Source organism: Sinohyriopsis cumingii, chromosome 17 (genome assembly GCF_028554795.1).
Source record: "Sinohyriopsis cumingii isolate HCF-2022 chromosome 17, ASM2855479v2, whole genome shotgun sequence".
Lineage (NCBI taxonomy): Eukaryota > Metazoa > Mollusca > Bivalvia > Unionida > Unionidae > Sinohyriopsis > Sinohyriopsis cumingii.
In genome coordinates this window covers 13206335-13227187 of record NC_142977.1, presented here as the reverse complement: position 1 = coordinate 13227187, position 20853 = coordinate 13206335, and the positions used below count along the sequence as shown (strand labels likewise).

Here is a 20853-nt window from a genome sequence, read left to right as displayed (position 1 = left end):
TGATGTCATGGCAAATGTGTGCAAGAAGAATTAGTATAAATTATGTTATCCTTGATGTCATGGCAAATGTGTGCAAGAAGAATTAGTATCAATTATGTTATCCTTGATGTCATGGTAAATATCTGTAAGAATTATTAGTATCAATTATGTTATCCTTGATGTCATGGTAAATGTCTGTAAGAAGAATTAGTTATCAATTATGTTATCCTTGATGTCATGATAAATGTTGTCTGTAAGAAGAAATAGTATCAAATATGTTATCCTTGATGTCATGGTAAATGTCTGTAAGATGAATTAGTATCAGTTATGTTATCCTTGATGTCATGGTAAATATCTTTTATATAAAGAATAAGTAACAAATATTAACTGTTTCAGATGTTTTTCTGCTTGTAGAAAAATTCATACATTACCTACCTCGATAACTAATAATGTAATATTTGCCAAGAAGAACTGTATATCAAAGAATATTATTCACATTATCTGACTGGTCCTTTTCAAACATTACTTTTAAGTCTAGTTTTATTGAAACATTAAAGTTAAAGAAAAAACTATTTACATCTCTCTTTTCTCAAGTATTTATATTTACATTGTCAGTCTTAACCTGAGTAGATCATGATGAATATAAAAAATAATCTCTCTCTCTCTCTCTCTCTCTCTCACACACACACAGAAGCAGTGTTGGGGGACTCAAAAGTATGTTTTAAGGTCTCAAGGGTGTAGTGTCAGTGCAAATGACCTAAATAAAAGCAATGTTGTCCAATTGAGAGCAAGTTATCTTTTCATATAAGCCTAAATAAAATTACTGCAAATTCAAATTTGATAAAATGAAAATAACATTTTCTCTGAAGCATTTAATATTCTTACAAACCAAAAATAGTGGGTACTTAGCATTGTCCAATATCATCACAAGCAATTTATTTAATTTTTCTCAGCATAAAAAATGATCTTTCTACATCTGAATTAATGTGAAAGCGGTAAACATGCTGGGTGGTGTTGTGATGTCAATGGATGTTGTACACCCCAGACTGATTAATGTAGATATGGTGCTTTGCAGTGTGTATTAAAAAAAAGCTGGGTTTCACAAAATCAAATTCCATCCAAGAGTTCTGAGATTTAGTTTTGCTGACCATTGCTTGTTTTGCAAATGGATAATCTTTTCCTAAATCAAATCTGCATTTTGCCATAAAAAGACGAAAAACACTGTACACTATTCCCACCACCAAAAAAATATAATTTTGCACTTTATGTATGGAGTAGAATCCGACTTGAAAGAAATGATGCTGCTGACCACAAACTTGCCAATAATCTTTGACAATGATGGCTTATTATTCTCAGTCCAAGCAGTGACGTGTAATAGCTTTGACAATGATGGCTTATTATTCTCAGTCCAGGCAGTGACGTGTAATAGCTTTGACAATGATGGCTTATTATTCTCAGTCCAGGCAGTGACGTGTAATAGCTTTGACAATGATGGCTTATTATTCTCAGTCAGGCAGTGATGTGTAATAGCTTTGACAATGATGGCTTATTATTCTCAGTCCTGGCAGTGATGTGTAATAGCTTTGACAATGATGGCTTATTATTCTCAGTCCAGGCAGTGATGTGTAATAGCTTTGACAATGATGGCTTATTATTCTCAGTCCAGGCAGTGATGTGTAACAGCTTTGACAATGATGGCTTATTATTCTCAGTCCTGGCAGTGATGTGTAATAGCTTTGACAATGATGGCTTAATATTCTCAGTCCAGGCAGTGATGTGTAATAGCTTTGACAATGATGGCTTATTATTCTCAGTCCTGGCAGTGATGTGTAATAGCTTTGACAATGATGGCTTATTATTCTCAGTCCAGGCAGTGATGTGTAATAGCTTTGACAATGATGGCTTATTATTCTCAGTCCAGGCAGTGATGTGTAATAGCTTTGACAATGACGGCTTATTATTCTCAGTCCAGGCAGTGATGTGTAATAGCTTTTGTTCTTTAAGACACATTTTTATGATGTACCTAACTCAAACAAACTGGGTTGTTCCACTTAGTGTATCTTACCTACACAAATGATTCTAATGGGTTCAATTAAAGCAGTGTTCAAAGGACTTGACGTGTATTACCTTAGCTATTCTAAGCCAAATGGAGGTTGTTTATCTTTAATCACCTTACTAACTCCATGATACTCAGTTGTGTAAACTGCCATGAGGATAGCTTTACATGGGCTCCAAGCAGGACTGTTTACAGTTTACAATGACTACACACTCTGGATATATATAATGGTGATAGAAATGTTGCCCCACCCCTGCCCTAAAGTTTGCTGAAATTCATCTTCGGTGTTACAGGAGTTAAATATCGTATTTGTTGCATCACATGTGTTATGGCAGGTATCACACACACACACACACACACACACACACACACACACATGAAAACATAAGTATTTTTGTTTTGTGTATGGAGAAATAACAGAGAAATTACTCACTTTCTTTCATAAAATTCATTTAAAATTTAAGATACTCATTGGTAAGAAAAACAAATATAATTCCAGGAAACACTAAGCTCGTCTGAATTCCAGATGACAAACACATTTCACACTGTACATACCCCTGACCAATACATCAGTCTCTCTTTGGTTGCAAGTTCCTGCAGAACTTTCTTCAGATTGGCATCCAACTTGGAACTGAAATATGATTACAAACATTTATGGATTCCCTTGTCTTTTTTTAAACTAAAACCCTAAAATCCCCAAAGGTTGAACAATTTAAAATTTGTCAAAAAGACATGTTACTTGGGATATTTCAAACAGATCTGACATCAAAGCAAGATGGGTTGATGCATCAGGGTACTTGTAAGATCTCCATAATTGCCCTTACAACCAAACAAGCATTGTAGATTAGTTGTGGATAAACTGCCACTTCCTTGTTTTGAGTAGAGATTCTTTCATTGATCAATGTCCTGATGTTAAATCAACAAGTTTCCACAAAAGTATTATCTATATAAACATTATCACACTACATCTGGCTAAAGAGTTCGGATAACCTGAACAAAATATCCTAAGTAGGTAGTTTGCTTCAAAGAAAAGAACTCATGTTTTACCTATATGCAGTAAGGGGTGCAGATTACAAAATAACAAAGAAACTACAAATGTATTCATGGAATACACATGCACAACCACAGTACCTGTATTGGCTTAAACAAACTTAAACAATATGTGACAAAATGAATGCTGTTGTCGTGGGGTTTAATGCCATTTTTCCATGTGAAAAAGCTTGCCAGTAGCTTCTTGTGGGTTGGTGGTTCATTCCGGGGTTTTCCTGGGTTCTTCCTCCACCATTAATACTGGCCACCATTGTGTGCTGAAAAATGGCGTTAAACCACACAACACCAACACCAATTCATACCATACTGAGTACGAATGCCTTTTTCATACTTTTCAATCATACAAACATGCTGAGAACAATGTCTAAAAATTGTCATCTTCACAATTTAAACAATACAAGCAGAATTTTTAACATATCAGGTGCTCTCTCTTTTGATACAAACTGTTATCTTACTCAGGATTCAAATTAGTAGTTATAAAGGCAAGTTAATGAACTCTGACATCCCTTCAAATTCATCAAATGTGTTTTCTAGACATGAGGCAAACAATTAAAGTTTACTAGAGCTGGGGTTAACTATAAATATGCCATGCAAAAAAAAATATCTACATCATACACCATAATTATTTCATGGGCATATCAAGATCTTCATTCAATTTGTGAATTTATTTTGTCTCTTGCTTGTACATAACATTTCCTGATTTTAAAAAATAATAACTGTATACCATACCACCAATGGTCACTGTATACAAATGACAGAGTAATAGGACGTCTTTAGAACACCTTGCATTAGAGGCCACCTCAGAATATCTAGTACTTTGGTGGTCCTGTTGATCATAAATTAAAATCAATCACCAAGACAAATGCACCCCAAGTTGATTACTGATCCAGTAGGATAAAAATAAAAAATAAAAATATAGTTAACTTTCTGAGGGAAAGTTGTTAACGCGGTAAAAGGTCATACCGGTCTACTGTGAGTTTTACATTTTTCTTGGGGTAAAATACTTGTACATTCCATGTTTGCTGTAAATGTAAAGATCCAGCAATAGAAACAACAGGATACCATCCCTTCCCACAATCCACAAACTGAAGCACTGAAAACCATAGCATTTTACATGTTTTATAAATTGCCAAAAAAATGTACAAACCTTGTGACTGTATAAATTTCCTGTGCCAGAATCTTGCATATGAAGGCCACATTCTTGATCCTGTGAGACAACATCTGCATAAGGAACAAACATGCATGACATAAAGCACCATTATTACAACATATTTTTTTGATATGTAACAATCTGAGCATATACAATAAAACAGGGTTATAGCAAATACAAAACAAATGTAGTTTGTACATGAAATAGAGTTATAACAAATACATAAAAAACAAATGTATTAAAGTTTTAATACAACATGAGTATAAATAAAAGTAGATATGACAGTAATTGTAGGAACAGAATGAATCATAATCCCTATATTAACAAACTGTACAAATTGTGGCAAAAAGAAAGCTAATTAAGACAAGCAAAACGTACAACAGAACTAATTAGAATGACTCACAAATTAAAACCTTTTCAAATACTGATTAAAAAGATGTTGACACAATGACATTTCTTTCTTTTGTAGCCTTTGTACTAATGAAACCAATGGACGTGTAATCCTTACTTTTCCTGCCTTAGACTGGTTGTTAAGTCTCAGAAAGGTAGTAAAGTTGTAAAGTCTCAGACTGGTTGTGAAGTGATGGCATACAGATATTATTTATGCATGGAAAAATGCACCTCAATCTCATAGGAAATCAATGATTTTAAATAGCATGACACCTCTGAGAGTGTGATCTTCTTATCTGTGTGCAAGCACCAATATATACTTTTTTCCTTGCTTACATAAAACAAAATATAACCTGTGCTTAGAATTTCTACCTAAACATTACCTGACACAAAATTACCACAAATGGAAAATGTCACTGTATTCATTTTGGAACCCACAGGAGTCTGGGTCAAATAAAGAGCCATGTCCTGTAGTAAGGTCAAATAAAAAGCGCCATGTCCAGAAGCAAGGTCAAATAAAAAGGGCCATGTCCTGTAGTAACGTCAAATAAATAGAGCCATGTCCTGTAGTAAGGTCAAATAAAATGCGCCATGTCCTGTAGTAAGGTCAAATAAAAAGCACCATGTCCTGTAGTAAGGTCAAATAAAAAGAGCCATGTCCTGTAGTAAGGTCAAATAAAAAGCGCCATGTCCAGAAGCAAGGTCAAATAAAAAGGGCCATGTCCTGTAGTAACGTCAAATAAATAGAGCCATGTCCTGTAGTAAGGTCAAATAAAATGCGCCATGTCCTGTAGTAAGGTCAAATAAAAAACAGCCATGTCCTGTAGTAAGGTCAATAAAAGGAGACATGTCCTGTAGTAAGGTCAATAAAAGGAGACATGTCCTGTAGTAAGGTCAAATAAAAAGCGCCATGTCCTGTAGTAAGGTCAAATAAAAAGAGCCATGTCCTGTAGTAAGGTCAAATAAAAAGCACCATGTCCTGTAGTAAGGTCAAATAAAAAGAGCCATGTCCTGTAGTAAGGTCAAATGAAACAGCCATGTCCTGTAGTAAGGTCAAATAAAAAGAGCCATGTCCTGTAGTAAGGTCAAATAATAAGAGCCATGTCCTGTAGTAAGGTCAAATAAAAAGAGCCATGTCCTGTATTAAGGTCAAATAATAAGAGCCATGTCCTGTAGTAAGGTCAAATAAAAAGCGCCATGTCCAGAAGCAAGGTCAAATAAAAAGGGCCATGTTTTAAAGTAAGGTATTTCAAGCAAATAGTTAAAATTGTAGTTATGTTTCTGACATCACTGTGGCCCAAGCAAGACACTACCAAACAATTCATGAGACCTTGACTTCTCATCTGCTAACCACCCCTCTGCTTGAAATGTTTATCTCCTGCCAAATTTTATAACAATCAATTATGGAAACAGAAGGTATAGCCCTTATAATATTCCCTGGACAATTCGACCCAAACAAATCTTGTGACCATGACCTTGACCTTCACTCATCTGCCTTGTCAGCCCCATGCACGATTCTGTTAAAAGTCTTATGCTTATCCAAGGACACAATATTAATATTCTTCTACAAACAGCTTTAAAAAACTGATCACTGTGACCTTGATCTTTTTACATTTTGACCTCCACATCATTAATCATCTTTTATACTCCATGTTAAATTGTTTCATTGTATCTGATGGCAACTGTAGATGATATTGCCAGATTATAAACCTTAAATACTGACCACCCATTTAAAAAGCCCCTGTGACCTTGAATTGTTACCTCTTTGGTCACCGATCTCAAAAGATATTCCTTTTCTGGAGCATTTACGGGCAAAGTCAGATGATGAACCACTGATGAAAACAGGAGATATTGCCCATAGAAAATTGTAATAAAAAAAGAACTGATCTCAATTCACCCAGGCATTGTGACTGCTATGTATTGCCTTTTTGTGACATCCATTGTTAGGAAGACATTCATGCAGAATATACAATTTCATCCATTTATTCTGGACTATTTTAACACCTTATAAATCAACTTTTAAAAAATGATATATCCAGCACCAAATCCGGATCATTCTACACAAACCGATGGGCCCAGCACCCAATCCTGACCATTCTACACAAACCGATGGGCCCAGCACTTAATCCTGACCATTCTACACAAACTGATGGGCCCAGCACCCAATCCTGACCACTCTACACAGACCGATGGGCCCAGCACCCAATCCAGATCATTCTACACAAACTGATGGGCCCAACACCCAATCCTGACAATTCTACACAAACCGATGGGCCCAGCACCCAATCCAGATCATTCTACACAAACTGATGGGCCCAGCACCCAATCCTGACCATTCTACACAAACCGATGGGCCCAGCACCCAATCCAGATCATTCGACACAAACCGATGGGCCCAGCACCCAATCCAGATCATTCTACACAAACCGATGGGCCCAGAACCCAATCTTAATCATTCTACACAAACCAATGGGCCCAGCACCCAATCCAGATCATTCAACACAAACTGATATGCCCAGCACCCAATCCTGACCATTCTACACAAATTGATGTGCCAGCACCCAATTCTGACCATTCTACACAAATTGATGTGCCCAGCACCCAATCTTAATCATTCTACACAAACTGATATGCCCAGCACCCAATCCAGACCATTCTACACAAACCGATGGGCCCAGCACCCAATCTTAATCATTCTACACAAACCGATGGGCCCAGTACCCAATCCTGATCATTCTACACAAACTGATGGGCCCAGCACCCAATCCTGACCATTCTACACAAACTGATGGGCCCAGCACCCAATCCTGACCATTCTACACAAACCGATGGGCCCAGCACCCAATCCAGATCATTCTACACAAACTGATGGGCCCAGCACCCAATCCTGACCATTCTACACAAACTGATGGGCCCAGCACCCAATCCAGATCATTCTACACAAACCGATGGGCCCAGCACCCAATCCAGATCATTCTACACAAACTGATGGGCCCAGCACCCAATCCTGACCATTCTACACAAATTGATGTGCCCAGCACCCAATCTTAATCATTCTACTCAAACTGATGGGCCCAGCACCCAATCCAGATCATTCAACACAAACTGATATGTCCAGCACCCAATCCTGACCATTCTACACAAATTGATGTGCCAGCACCCAATCCTGACCATTCTACACAAATTGATGTGCCCAGCACCCAATCTTAATCATTCTATACAAACTGATATGCCCAGCACCCAATCCTGACCATTCTACACAAATTGATGTCCCCAGCACCCAATCCTGCCCATTCTACAAACTGATGTGCCCAGCACCCAATCTTAATCATTCTACACAAACTGATGGGCCCAGCACCCAATCCTGACCATTCTACACAAACCGATGGGCCCAGCACCCAATCCAGATAATTGTACACAAACTGATGGGCCCAGCACCCAATCCTGACCATTCTACACAAACCAATGGGCCCAGCACCCAATCCAGATCATTCTACACAAACTGATGGGCCCAGCACCCAATCCTGATCATTCTACACAAACTGATGGGCCCAGCACCCAAATCCTGATCATTCTACACAAACTGATGGGCCCAGCACCCAAATCCTGATCATTCTACACAAACTGAAATGCCCAGCACCCAATCCTAATCATTCTACACAAATTGATGGGCCCAGCACCCAATCCTGCTCTTATCTTGTGTCTCTCATTTATGCCTTGCTCTGTCTAGATATGTCGGGGTGCCTGTCCATGTCTTGTATTTCTGTCCAGACATATCTGGGTGCCTTTCCATGTCTTGTATCTCTGTCTAGATATGTCTGTGAGCCTGTCCATGTCTTGTATATGTCTAGGTATGTTTGGGTGCCTGTCCATGTCTTGTATCTCTGTCCAGACATATCTGGGTGCCTTTCCATGTCTTGTATCTCTGTCTAGGTATGTCTGTGTGCCTGTCCATGTCTTGTATCTCTGTCCAGACATATCTGGGTGCCTTTCCATGTCTTGTATCTCTGTCTAGATATGTCTGTGTGCCTGTCCATGTCTTGTATATGTCTGGGTGCCTATCCATGTCTTGTATCTCTGTCCAGACATATCTGGGTGCCTGTCCATGTCTTGTATATGTCTGGGTGCCTTTCCATGTCTTGTATCTCTGTCCAGACATATCTGGGTGCCTGTCCATGTCTTGTATATGTCTAGGTATGTTTGGGTGCCTGTCCATGTCTTGTACATGTCTGGGTCCATATCCATGTCTTGTATCTCTGTCTAGGTATGTCTGTGTGCCTGTACATGTCTTGTATCTCTGAACATTTCTGTGTGCCTGTCCATGCCTGGTATCTGTCTAAATGTTTCTGGATGCCTGTCTATGTCTTGTATCTCTGTCTAGATATGTCTGTGTGCCTGTCCATGTCTTGTATATGTCTGGGTACCTGTCCATGTCTTTTATCTCTGTCCAGACATGTCTGGGTGCCTTTCCATGTCTTGTATCTCTGTCTAGATATGTCTGGGTACCTGTCCATGTCTTTTATCTCTGTCCAGACATGTCTGGGTGCCTTTCCATGTCTTGTATCTCTGTCTAGGTATGTCTGGGTACCTGTCCATGTCTTTTATCTCTGTCCAGACATATCTGGGTGCCTTTCCATGTCTTGTATCTCTGTCTAGGTATGTCTGGGTACCTGTCCATGTCTTTTATCTCTGTCCAGACATGTCTGGGTGCCTTTCCATGTCTTGTATCTCTGTCTAGGTATGTCTGGGTACCTGTCCATGTCTTTTATCTCTGTCCAGACATATCTGGGTGCCTTTCCATGTCTTGTATCTCTGTCTAGGTATGTCTGGGTACCTGTCCATGTCTTTTATCTCTGTCCAGACATATCTGGGTGCCTTTCCATGTCTTGTATCTCTGTCTAGGTATGTCTGGGTACCTGTCCATGTCTTTTATCTCTGTCCAGACATATCTGGGTGCCTTTCCATGTCTTGTATCTCTGTCTAGATATGTCTGTGTGCCTTTCCATGTCTTGTATCTCTGTCTAGGTATGTCTGGGTACCTGTCCATGTCTTTTATCTCTGTCCAGACATATCTGGGTGCCTTTCCATGTCTTGTATCTCTGTCTAGATATGTCTGTGTGCCTGTACATGTCTTGTATCTCTGAACATTTCTGTGTGCCTGTTCATGCCTGGTATCTGTCTAAATGTTTCTGGATGCCTGTCTATGTCTTTTATCATAATTTGTATCTCTGTTTAGACATGTCTGGGAGTCTGTCCATGTCTTGTATCTCTGTCCAAATGTTTCTGGGTGCCTGTACATGTCTTTATCTCTGTCTAGATATGTCTGGGTGCCTGTCTATGTCTTTTATGAATTGTATCATGAATTGTATCTCTGTCTAGATATGTCTGGGTGCCTGTCCATGTGCATATTACCTTAGACTGTTCTTCATTCTCCTCCCCAACTCTTGGCAGATCCCTCATCAAAGGAGAACACAGACTGGACCAGAAGTCCTCTCTTAAACAAAGGATGTAAACACAGATAATGAATGGATTCTAACAAAGTTGATGAATAACGAAGAAAGAAAAAGAAAACATTTTGTAATTATTATCATTATTATTATTATTGTTGCTGTATTATTGTTAGAATTCATTTGTAATAAAATATGTTATTATGAAAAATAAAAGATAAACCAGTAAGTTTTACTATCTCATGAAAGTGCCAACATACATGTATATGTACCAGTCAGCAAATCATAAAAATCAATTTTATGTGAAAACAATTCTGTTCAACAGCAACTAATATACCAGTCCTTTATTTATCTGTATGGGAAGAAATTGTTAAAAATCATCTGATTTTTCATTAATCTAAGATATTTTAGCAGATACATTATTCAAAGACATGCAAATGCTTATAAAGAATATCAGGTGTGTCACACTGAGCTCGCCAAATGAAATCTTGCTGGCTCCAAGTACAATGACTTGTAGGTAGTCTAATGTCTGATATGCCAACAGAACCTTTCTGGCTCTGAGTATGACAACTTGTAGGTACAGTCTAATGTCTGATATGCCAGCTAGAACCTTGATGGCTCCGAGTACGACAACTTGTACTTAATAACTGTCATCCTCGTCTATTCCAGGGGCAAAAATATCGGTCATTAATTTGACAACATCCTCAGTTAAGATGTCATAGATGTGAGAGTGTTACTCTCAAAATTAACATGATCCAACAAATCAACATTCTTGTTACTAGGTCCAAGTAGGCATAACGCACCACTGCAAGGGCAACACTGTCATCAGCAGTATCAGAATTTGTCATGGGAAATTAACATGTTCAAACAGAGAAAACATTGTATTAAACAACATTATAAACAATCTTTACTGTATACTGTATGTTTGAATGATATTCTGTATGTAGAGGAATCAGCATACCTGGATCGAAGGACAGACATAGCTGTCTCTCTAAGCCCTGCCCACAAGGCCTGTATAAACTCTGTACATGCACACAGCAGATCTGCTGGACACTGGTAGGTCTCCTGCAGAAAAACAGAATTACTGATCATATCAAATACTCACAGTTTCACAGACATGTTATAAAATTTAGATTTCAACTTAAGTGATTTGATTGGCTTAACTTTGTGAGGAGTTAAATTTCATCCAATCAAATCACTAGATTCAATACTTAAGTTTAAGTTTTTTTCGTGAACTTGTGGCATGATTACACACTTATTGATATAGCAAGAATGACTGGTTTATTCTCACATTCCTACATGTGTTTGTGTTTTTCAGTGCAGAACAATGATGGGGAACATCTTGATCCCATGTCATTCTGCTGTGATTATAGTGCACACATTTCTTCTCACAAAGTAATAAAGATAAATATTAAATGTAACAACATTTACATCCTAAAATATGCAATGTTTGAAGTTAGTGTCTGGCAAGCATGAAATTTTGCGTTGACTGACCTGTGTACAAGTTCTGTATCATCATATAGTTGGTACACTTTACAAATAGTGTGATATTTATTATTTTTGATAGGACAAGATGTTAACATATCACTTTATGTGATTCTGATTGGTGGAAATATATTCTTAGGCAGAATTATCTATTCATTGGCTACAAACATGGGCATTTTCCTTACCCCACCATCTGGTTCTTTTTTATACTATTAATATCAACTTTTTTTAGACCATTTTTCATAATCAATTTCCCAAGGGGCATTGGGAATAAAAGGTCACATCTGTTGGAATATGGCCATTTACCCATACAGGGTCTAGCTGCGAAAAATAGCTAAGGGTATTGGTCAATGGATAGAGGGTTGGGGTGGCATGGAGTGCAAAAACAAGCTAATACTCGTTATGTTATGCAATTCTGACTTTAAATAAAATTATACTTTGTCTACTACTGTTCAGAATCAAATAATGCAAATATCTGGTGACAAGTACATTACAGTAAATCTGGAATGTCTGCAACCAGTAATCATTCCTACACATGAATATCCTCAATTGGAATGCTAAGTAGCAAAACTGAGACTCTTTTGGTGGGCACATACTAGACACTTTTGGTGGGCACATACTAGACACTTTCATTTAAATCCATGTATACAGGTCATCTAACCTAACCAGTCAAACTAAGTGACATCACGCAGAATTTCCTCTGGACATCCCGTGTTGAAACAAGATGTTTTCTGTGTCAGATGATTTGGAAGGACACTTACTTTTTGAATCGTAATTCTAAAAACAATATATCTACTTTTAAATGTTATTGGTTACAAAACTGCGCTTTAATTCAACTAGCATCTGGAAAAACTAATTAATTCAACTAGCATCGGGAACTGCTATTTAATTCAACTAGCATCTGGAACTGCTATTTAATTCAACTAGCATCTGGAAAAACTATTTAATTCAACTAGCATCGGGAACTGCTATTTAATTCAACTAGCATCTGGAACTGCTATTTAATTCAACTAGCATCTGGAACTGCTATTTAATTCAACTAGCATCGGGAACTGCTATTTAATTCAACTAGCATCTGGAAAAACTATTTAATTCAACTAGCATCGGGAACTGCTATTTAATTCAACTGGCATCTGGAAAAACTATTTAATTCAACTGGCATCTGGAAAAACTATTTAATTCAACTAGCATCTGGAACTGCTATTTAATTCAACTAGCATCTGGAAAAACTATTTAATTCAACTAGCATCTGGAAAAACTATTTAATTCAACTAGCATCGGGAACTGCTATTTAATTCAACTAGCATCGGGAACTGCTATTTAATTCAACTGGCATCTGGAAAAACTATTTAATTCAACTAGCATCTGGAACTGCTATTTAATTCAACTAGCATCTGGAACTGCTATTTAATTCAACTAGCATCTGGAAAAACTATTTAATTCAACTAGCATCGGGAACTGCTATTTAATTCAACTAGCATCGGGAACTGCTATTTAATTCAACTAGCATCTGGAACTGCTATTTAATTCAACTAGCATCTGGAACTGCTATTTAATTCAACTAGCATCTGGAACTGCTATTTAATTCAACTAGCATCTGGAAAAACTATTTAATTCAACTAGCATCGGGAACTGCTATTTAATTCAACTAGCATCTGGAACTGCTATTTAATTCAACTAGCATCGGGAACTGCTATTTAATTCAACTAGCATCTGGAAAAACTATTTAATTCAACTAGCATCGGGAACTGCTATTTAATTCAACTGGCATCTGGAAAAACTATTTAATTCAACTAGCATCTGGAACTGCTATTTAATTCAACTAGCATCTGGAACTGCTATTTAATTCAACTAGCATCTGGAACTGCTATTTAATTCAACTAGCATCTGGAAAAACTATTTAATTCAACTAGCATCGGGAACTGCTATTTAATTCAACTAGCATCTGGAACTGCTTTTTAATTCAACTAGCATCGGGAACTGCTATTTAATTCAACTAGCATCTGGAAAAACTATTTAATTCAACTAGCATCGGGAACTGCTATTTAATTCAACTAGCATCGGGAACTGCTATTTAATTCAACTAGCATCTGGAACTGCTATTTAATTCAACTAGCATCTGGAACTGCTATTTAATTCAACTAGCATCTGGAAAAACTATTTAATTCAACTAGCATCGGGAACTGCTATTTAATTCAACTAGCATCTGGAACTGCTATTTAATTCAACTAGCATATGGAACTATTTCATGCATTACAAATAAAATGTGCTATGTCTGAGTAAGAATGAACAAAATTATTTTTTTATTCTTTCCTTCTGAACTATTTCCATCAAAATAAAAGCTATGTGACAAACAGAATCCAAAACGGGTAATGATTTAAGATGGAATTTATGAAACTCATTCAACAATGTTCAGCTTTTGCAAGCCTTGTTTCATAAATTCAGTATTAAATCATCACCGATTTGAGATCCTCTATTGTCAGTTTTTAGCTAACAGGGCTGTTGCTGAAGTTATTGTAAAAAATTATCTTATGATTTTGGTATGAAAGGAAAATCAATTTTAGATTAAATCATGGGCTGTGTCAATATTTTAGACTTAAGTTGAATCATGGACTGTATCATCATTCTAGATTACTGATGAATCATGGGCTGTATCATTATTCTAAATAATAAATATCATAAGGAGCGCACAGCACAGTGCATTTTTCAACTTGTTTTTTTTTCAAATTAAATTTCATGTCAAGGGAATATAAATTGCAGATTCTCATTTTTTAAATATCTGCCACATACATGAATTAGTATATGATTTTAACAGGTGTTATGCCACAGTGTGACATAACATATGTCACTGACTGTAGTGACATAATGTGTGGAATTTTTCTGCTTCGTTTTAAATTCAATAGTAATAATGTCGATGAGTTAAATTTCATTTTCATACCTGTTTCTTGGTATTTATTAAGTCTAAGATGGTCTGTAAACAGCTAGTCTTTCCAACGCCAAGATCCTGAAATTCAAATATACAAAACAATACTATGTCTGAGCAAAGAAGGAACAATAAGCACATGTTCTATGCACCTAATTAAAAGTATTCCACTATAATGACTTGCATTTTGTCAAAGTTATGCAATTATTACAGTGTTTTTAGGATTATATATCAATAGGCCATGGTAGCTCAGTTGGCAGACCATCAGACTCATAATTCGAAGGACATAGGTTTAATACCTTCCCAGGCCAGACCAGATCAGCTGCCTCGGTGTGTCCCATATGAGAAGAAAACAACCCTAATCCATACCCACTCGAACTTATAAAGTTTGCCCAGACTCTTGATGCCTGTGTCCGTTATTTATGGACCCCCAGTAAGGTGCATGCCTAATTATTGCTATTATCAGTGGCAAGAGAGCGTAATATGGGCATAAAAAGTGTAATCTATATATTACATACCAGAAATACATCGTGTATGAAAAGATACATTTTTACGACAAACCTGGTTCTGAATAAGTTAGGAAAAAATAAAAGCCTGGAAGAAGGGGTTCAGGGATGGCTTATCCACGGGCCAGTGTCTAAACTGACAGTTTTTAAGTCTTTTGTTGACTACAGTAATGGCTGTAAATCTTGGGACATGAAAAAATAATTTGTTCCATGTTCTAAGACTTATACACATGTAAAAAATGTAATTTCAGTGTCCCGACACTTTATTACTGCACTAGTACTTTGATTAATTTTGTTATTATTTTGCATGTGCGTGTTTTTTAATTCCTCCAACATGAAATTAAATAAAGGTAAATACAAACTTCATAATTCGTGGGCTGGTTGAGTTTACCTGGTAGACCAGGCTGAACTACAATGCACAGTGCTTACAGTGTAAATCGTGCATAGCGTCACTTAAATCCTTATTTATTCCCAAATGTATCAGATGAAGATTTTGCTTATTCATTGTTCTGACCAAATTGCATTCTTCCAAATAACATTTCAACTAGTCCTTATTTTACATTGAATCACGTGCTCACAAATTACTCTTTCTGAATGATATATGCAATCCTTCAAATGGAGGTAATATTTATGAAATGATTCACACGTTTAAATGTACAAGGCACATAACCAGCATAAATGTAACATGTTCACAAAGAGTGGTAATAATAAAGGCTGAAATTCTGATTATAGATCAACTAAGATCATCATCAATCTATTTTAGTTTTGTCTGAACATCATAACTTTCCACACAATGTATAGCTTGATGTTTCGGCATCTCCTTTGTTGATAACTGGTGGATTTGTCTTTTGTTTTCCAATAGCAATACATGGTAGTTAATAATTAAAACCCTGAAAGTGGCCTGGATTAAGAGGGAATTTGGACTGACAAATATACAGAGTACATTGATGTGTTATTGCCTTTCATTCTGTAATGTTAGCACAATTACCGTAGCTTTGTAAAATGGGGTGTAAGGCATACCTGTCAACTTTTCAAAAGCGAAGTAGGCAGACTGAGAAAACAAATTGAGAGATTCAGACCTAAAATCAGGAGGTTTTTCATAGCATCTTTTAAGCCTTGTTTTCGCTAAATATTGACCGATCTTCCTGGTCCAACATGCATGAAATTCACAAAGGATGTGCCGTTTCTCCATGTGATGCACCTAATTTTCCCACAGGATGTACCCTATGTTCATATTTTGGTCAGCTGTGGCCAAACTGCAAAACAGCTAAAGGTTAGCCATAAATAAAAAGCAGGAAAACCAGCATGAGTAACTCAAAGTTAATCCTTATCAATGCAACTGTTTTGTGAAAATAACTGGCCCTCCATTATATTTCAGAGAAACCATGTTCTAAACTGCTGTGTGTTATGCAAGCACCATCAACTGACTGGCAAATAAAGAATGCCAAATTCTGTTGAACTAAAGGTGCCTAAATAGGCATCCTCACGGTACCATACATGTGGCAACTATTTTTCCCTCACTGTATATCCAACCTTATTTCCTTATTGTCAACTCGTAAGGCATTTAGTATTGTTTACTATAAAACAAATGTATTCTGAATTAGCTTTTTGAGGACACATATGCTGCATGGTATGAATTTTCATTCCTTCTTTTAATTTAATAATGGTAATTAACATTCGTATATACGAATTTTAAATGCCAGGTGTTCACCCATGTAAGTTTCTTTGCTGGGAATGGACCTACAGCATTCATAGTGATCATTCTTGGGACTGAAATTATTTGTTGACAATTTTATTGTTATGTTTTTTTTTCTTCTTCTGGTTTATTTTCTAAATTTTGTAGTTTTAGAGGTTAAAAATATCATATACTAGAATAATGTTTAAACTTAACATTTTATTTAGTGAAGAAGCAAATTCTTTCTAGTAAAGTAATTAATATGTCACAACAATAAACACAGGTGATAAAACGGAACATGGCTTCTTTTGACTGCATATGATACAACTATTTATGTAAGGACCACATTTTTAGGAGAAATGAAAATCGTGGACATAATGTAATAAATGTGAGCTCTCTGCAAAAATTGGGAGATATGATGAAATCGGGAGGTAGGCGTGGTACAACACCAAAAATTGGGATTTTTTTCCCCCTCCCAGCGTGAGAGTTGACAGGTATGGTACAAGGTTGCTTATATTAAAGTAAACTCAGTTTTTATGGTATTAGCATAATTTTGGAAGCATTACTTCTGAAACTTCATTATTGTATTTTGGAGATGTCATTAAAGTTTAGTGCAGTGGTGCCCATGATCAGACTCCAAGGGATGTACTTCATTCAGCGCATGTTCAAACCTACAATGTACATGCGGTGGCGTGATTATGTAACTATGATCACTAGCCTAATTGCAAGCGTTGAATCAATCTGTATTGTTGTTCATTGTGTTGTCATACTGGGATCACATTTTAATGAGTTAGGTATTTACAATTTCAAGGCAAAACAAAAATGTAAGTACTGGTGCACTGATATAAGATGTCCAATGCAATAACGCATAAACAAATAATAATGGAGTCAAAAGAGAGAGGTAGTGTTACAGCAACCCGTGAATGCTCAATTCTTGTCATCGTTCAATCAAGTTTTACACAAATCTGAATTAGAAACAACAAGAAAACAGAAAATGAAATAAATTACTTTTTAAACAAGTTTATACCATTTCTTTTTGATAATCATACATGCCAACCCCGAGAGAAGTATACATATAATTTTAGTCAATATAAGTTTGCCTAAATAAATGCATTTAAAACTTGCCAAAATAAATGCATTTAGAACTTACCACGTGCATTTTGTGATGTCTCGGAGTTGTGGGTCGGCTTATTTGTGGGTCATGCACTGTTTAGTGTCTATACCTATTCCATTTTGGGGGACAGCTTATATGTGAACAGGTTTATATGCGAGTATATATATATATATATATATATATATATATATATATATATATATATATATATATATATATATATATATAAAATGGTCAAAAATACAAAAGATAAATTGAGTGACAAGTAAATTGAGGAAAACATCCACAGTGAATTGAAATAAAGGAGACATTGAGAAAGGAATGAATTTGACAAGCAGAATAGTTCTACAAATCTGTATAACTCATGAAAATACCAGACAAAAGTTATAATGGCAAACCCAACAGTTTCACAGTACCTTTTTTTCTTTGTCTGCCAAGGTCTGCTCCATCTGAATATTGAGGAAGACTTCAATCAATCCTGGCTGGGTATCAACACAAACTGATAAGAACTCTAAAATTGCAGTCTTCAAGCGCAAATCCTGCGAAATAAATGCATTCAATTCTCAAGAATGTCATTTTAAAATTGCAAAAAAAATCAAAACAAATTAATTCAAAAAGTTTCTGCTTCTTGAAATATAATACAATTGCTGTCCTTTGATGAGGTGAATATTAAGTTTTATTGACCAGCAAACCTCATATTGACAAGCCTGATGGACATGCAAACCTCATATTGACAAGCCTGATGGACTAGCAAACCTTATATTGACAAGCCTGATGGACCTGCATATTGACAAGCCTGATGGACCAGCAAACCTCATATTGACAAGCCTGATGGACCTGCAAACCTCATATTGACAAGCCTGATGGACCAGCAAACCTCATATTGATGGACCAGCAAACCTCATATTGACGGACCAGCAAACCTCATATTGACAAGCCTGATAGACCAGCAAACCTCATATTGATGGACCAGCAAACCTCATATTGACGGACCAGCAAACCTCATATTGACAAGCCTGATGGACCAGCAAACCTCATATTGACAGAACAGCAAACCTCATGTTGACAAGCCTGATGGACCAGCAAACCTCATATTGACGGACCAGCAAACCTCATATTGACCAGCCTGATGGACCAGCAAACCTCATATTGACGGACCAGCAAACCTCATATTTACAAGCCTGATGGACCAGCAAACCTCATTGACTAATTGGATAGGATAGGTTTACTAGTTCTTAAAATTTCATATTCACTAAACAATAGTCTCAAATTGTTTTATTTAATGCAAAAGCTTCAAATTCAACTTGTTTCAGCACTATGAAAATTAATTTCAATTAATATCGTCATCAGATGACTAAGATCACCGTCCTTTTTCCTTGCCCCTTAGTTGTTTTTGAAGAATGTTGAATCATGTTTTTCTTGACCACAAGGTAGAGCCACTGACTGGCTCTTAAGAATTACACTTTGTAGAAGCAAAGCAAATCTTGCGCATATGCTAATTTGAAGACAAGTTCACCCAAAACAACAAAGAAAATCATAATATGCAACTCACAAATAGACAACACCTATAAAATATGTATATGAAACATACAACAGTGTGGAAGTGAAACCACCACACAGTCAAATTGTGTCACTTATCCATCAAACACAATGTCCACAATGATACAAAAAAAGGGAGAAATTTCCCCAAAATAAAATGACATTACTACATAGTGTTGTTGTTGTTGTATGGTTTAACACCATTTTTCAGCACATGATAGGCTATATACTGCGGTCAGTATTAATGGTGGAGGAAGAACCCTGGAAAACCCGGAAAGAACCACCAACCCACGAGAAGCTACTGGGAAGCTTTCTCACATAACCATACTAGCAGAATCTGAGACTCAAACCCACACAGAGGTGAGATGGCAGTGATCCGTATAGCAGAATCTGAGACTCAAACCCACACAGAGGTGAGATGGCAGTGATCCATAACAGAAAGCGCTTTAGACCACTCGGCCACTCGGGGCCCCACAACATAGTGTAACAACACTGAAACTCTCTATATCAACCAATCTCAATGACATGGCCGGAGAAAAAAACAATGGGACAATGAGTGGATTGATATGTTTACAGTAACACAGCAAAATCTTCAACTAAAGAATGCTCAGTAGATAGACAGTGGTGACAAGGAGAGGTTATTATAACAGCACTCTTAGGTACTACATTTTGGACCCATAGAGATAGGATAGAAAAATTGTCTTTTTGCAAGGCCTAAATTTGTGAGGTAGTTGAGTTAATCTCCCAATGTCAGTTCAACTGGGTAATGTATTTTTAACAGAAATAGCAAAATGAAATTTAGTTTCAAAACATAAAAATTATATTTATTCAACAGAAAAATAGCACTCTGAAATTTAATTTTATTACGTAAAAGTTGTATATATGTTCAACAGCATCTGTATATATGATTACTACTGCAGTCAAACTGAAAAAGGTGCAGAATGAAAAGTTTATATCTAATTTAGGACTAGGAATAGGCAGATGTCATTGTTCACCAACCTCAGTTGCGGACTGCAGCCTCATTAAGTAGATGTCCCGTATTGAGTCTGCCTGTCCACCAAAACATGCCAGGATTTTTTTTGGAAGGACACAAGCGATTCGTTTCAGGAAAAGGGTGGATAGTGTTGGAAGCCTTGGATTGTTTCGATGGTAAATGTACTCTGCGATCACGGCCACAATGTACTGGTTCTGCCAACCTGCTGGCTGAGATGAGAGGGCACTCTCAACTGGTGACAAAGGCAGGTCCTGAGGTCGGAGGATTAAAAGGCGGTTCAGAACCGAGAAGGCAATTTGTATAAGCTGTACCATATCTTCTCCAGGTCCCTCTGAATCACTGGAAAAAAAATTTAATACTAGATTTGAGTCAATACAATAACAGGGCATTCCTTATCAGCTGGGAGTCAGGTGATTTACCTGGCTACTGTTACTTTACACCAGGCTACTTAAAAAAAAACTTTATCCTCATTGGGAGAAGTCCCCCAAACCCACCGCCTACTTTGGCAACTCACCCTCCAGTTTTAAATCTAATGGAAGGCCCTG

The 20853-nt window shown here is 36.9% G+C and overlaps 1 protein-coding gene across 1 annotated transcript in view; it reads right to left on the bottom strand.

The window, feature by feature from the left end:
- Window positions 1-20853, bottom strand: part of LOC149777774 (nucleoporin NUP188-like) — a 175908-nt gene that overhangs the window by 57444 nt on the left and 97611 nt on the right. Inside the window, exons 28-34 of the mRNA XM_089938808.1 lie at window positions 20314-20647; window positions 18192-18314; window positions 14496-14561; window positions 11034-11137; window positions 10038-10119; window positions 4233-4306; window positions 2591-2666 (exon numbers count right to left, since the gene is read on the bottom strand). Coding sequence (XP_089794934.1) covers window positions 2591-2666; window positions 4233-4306; window positions 10038-10119; window positions 11034-11137; window positions 14496-14561; window positions 18192-18314; window positions 20314-20647 — 859 coding nt within the window. The remainder of the gene's footprint in view (window positions 1-2590; window positions 2667-4232; window positions 4307-10037; window positions 10120-11033; window positions 11138-14495; window positions 14562-18191; window positions 18315-20313; window positions 20648-20853) is intronic.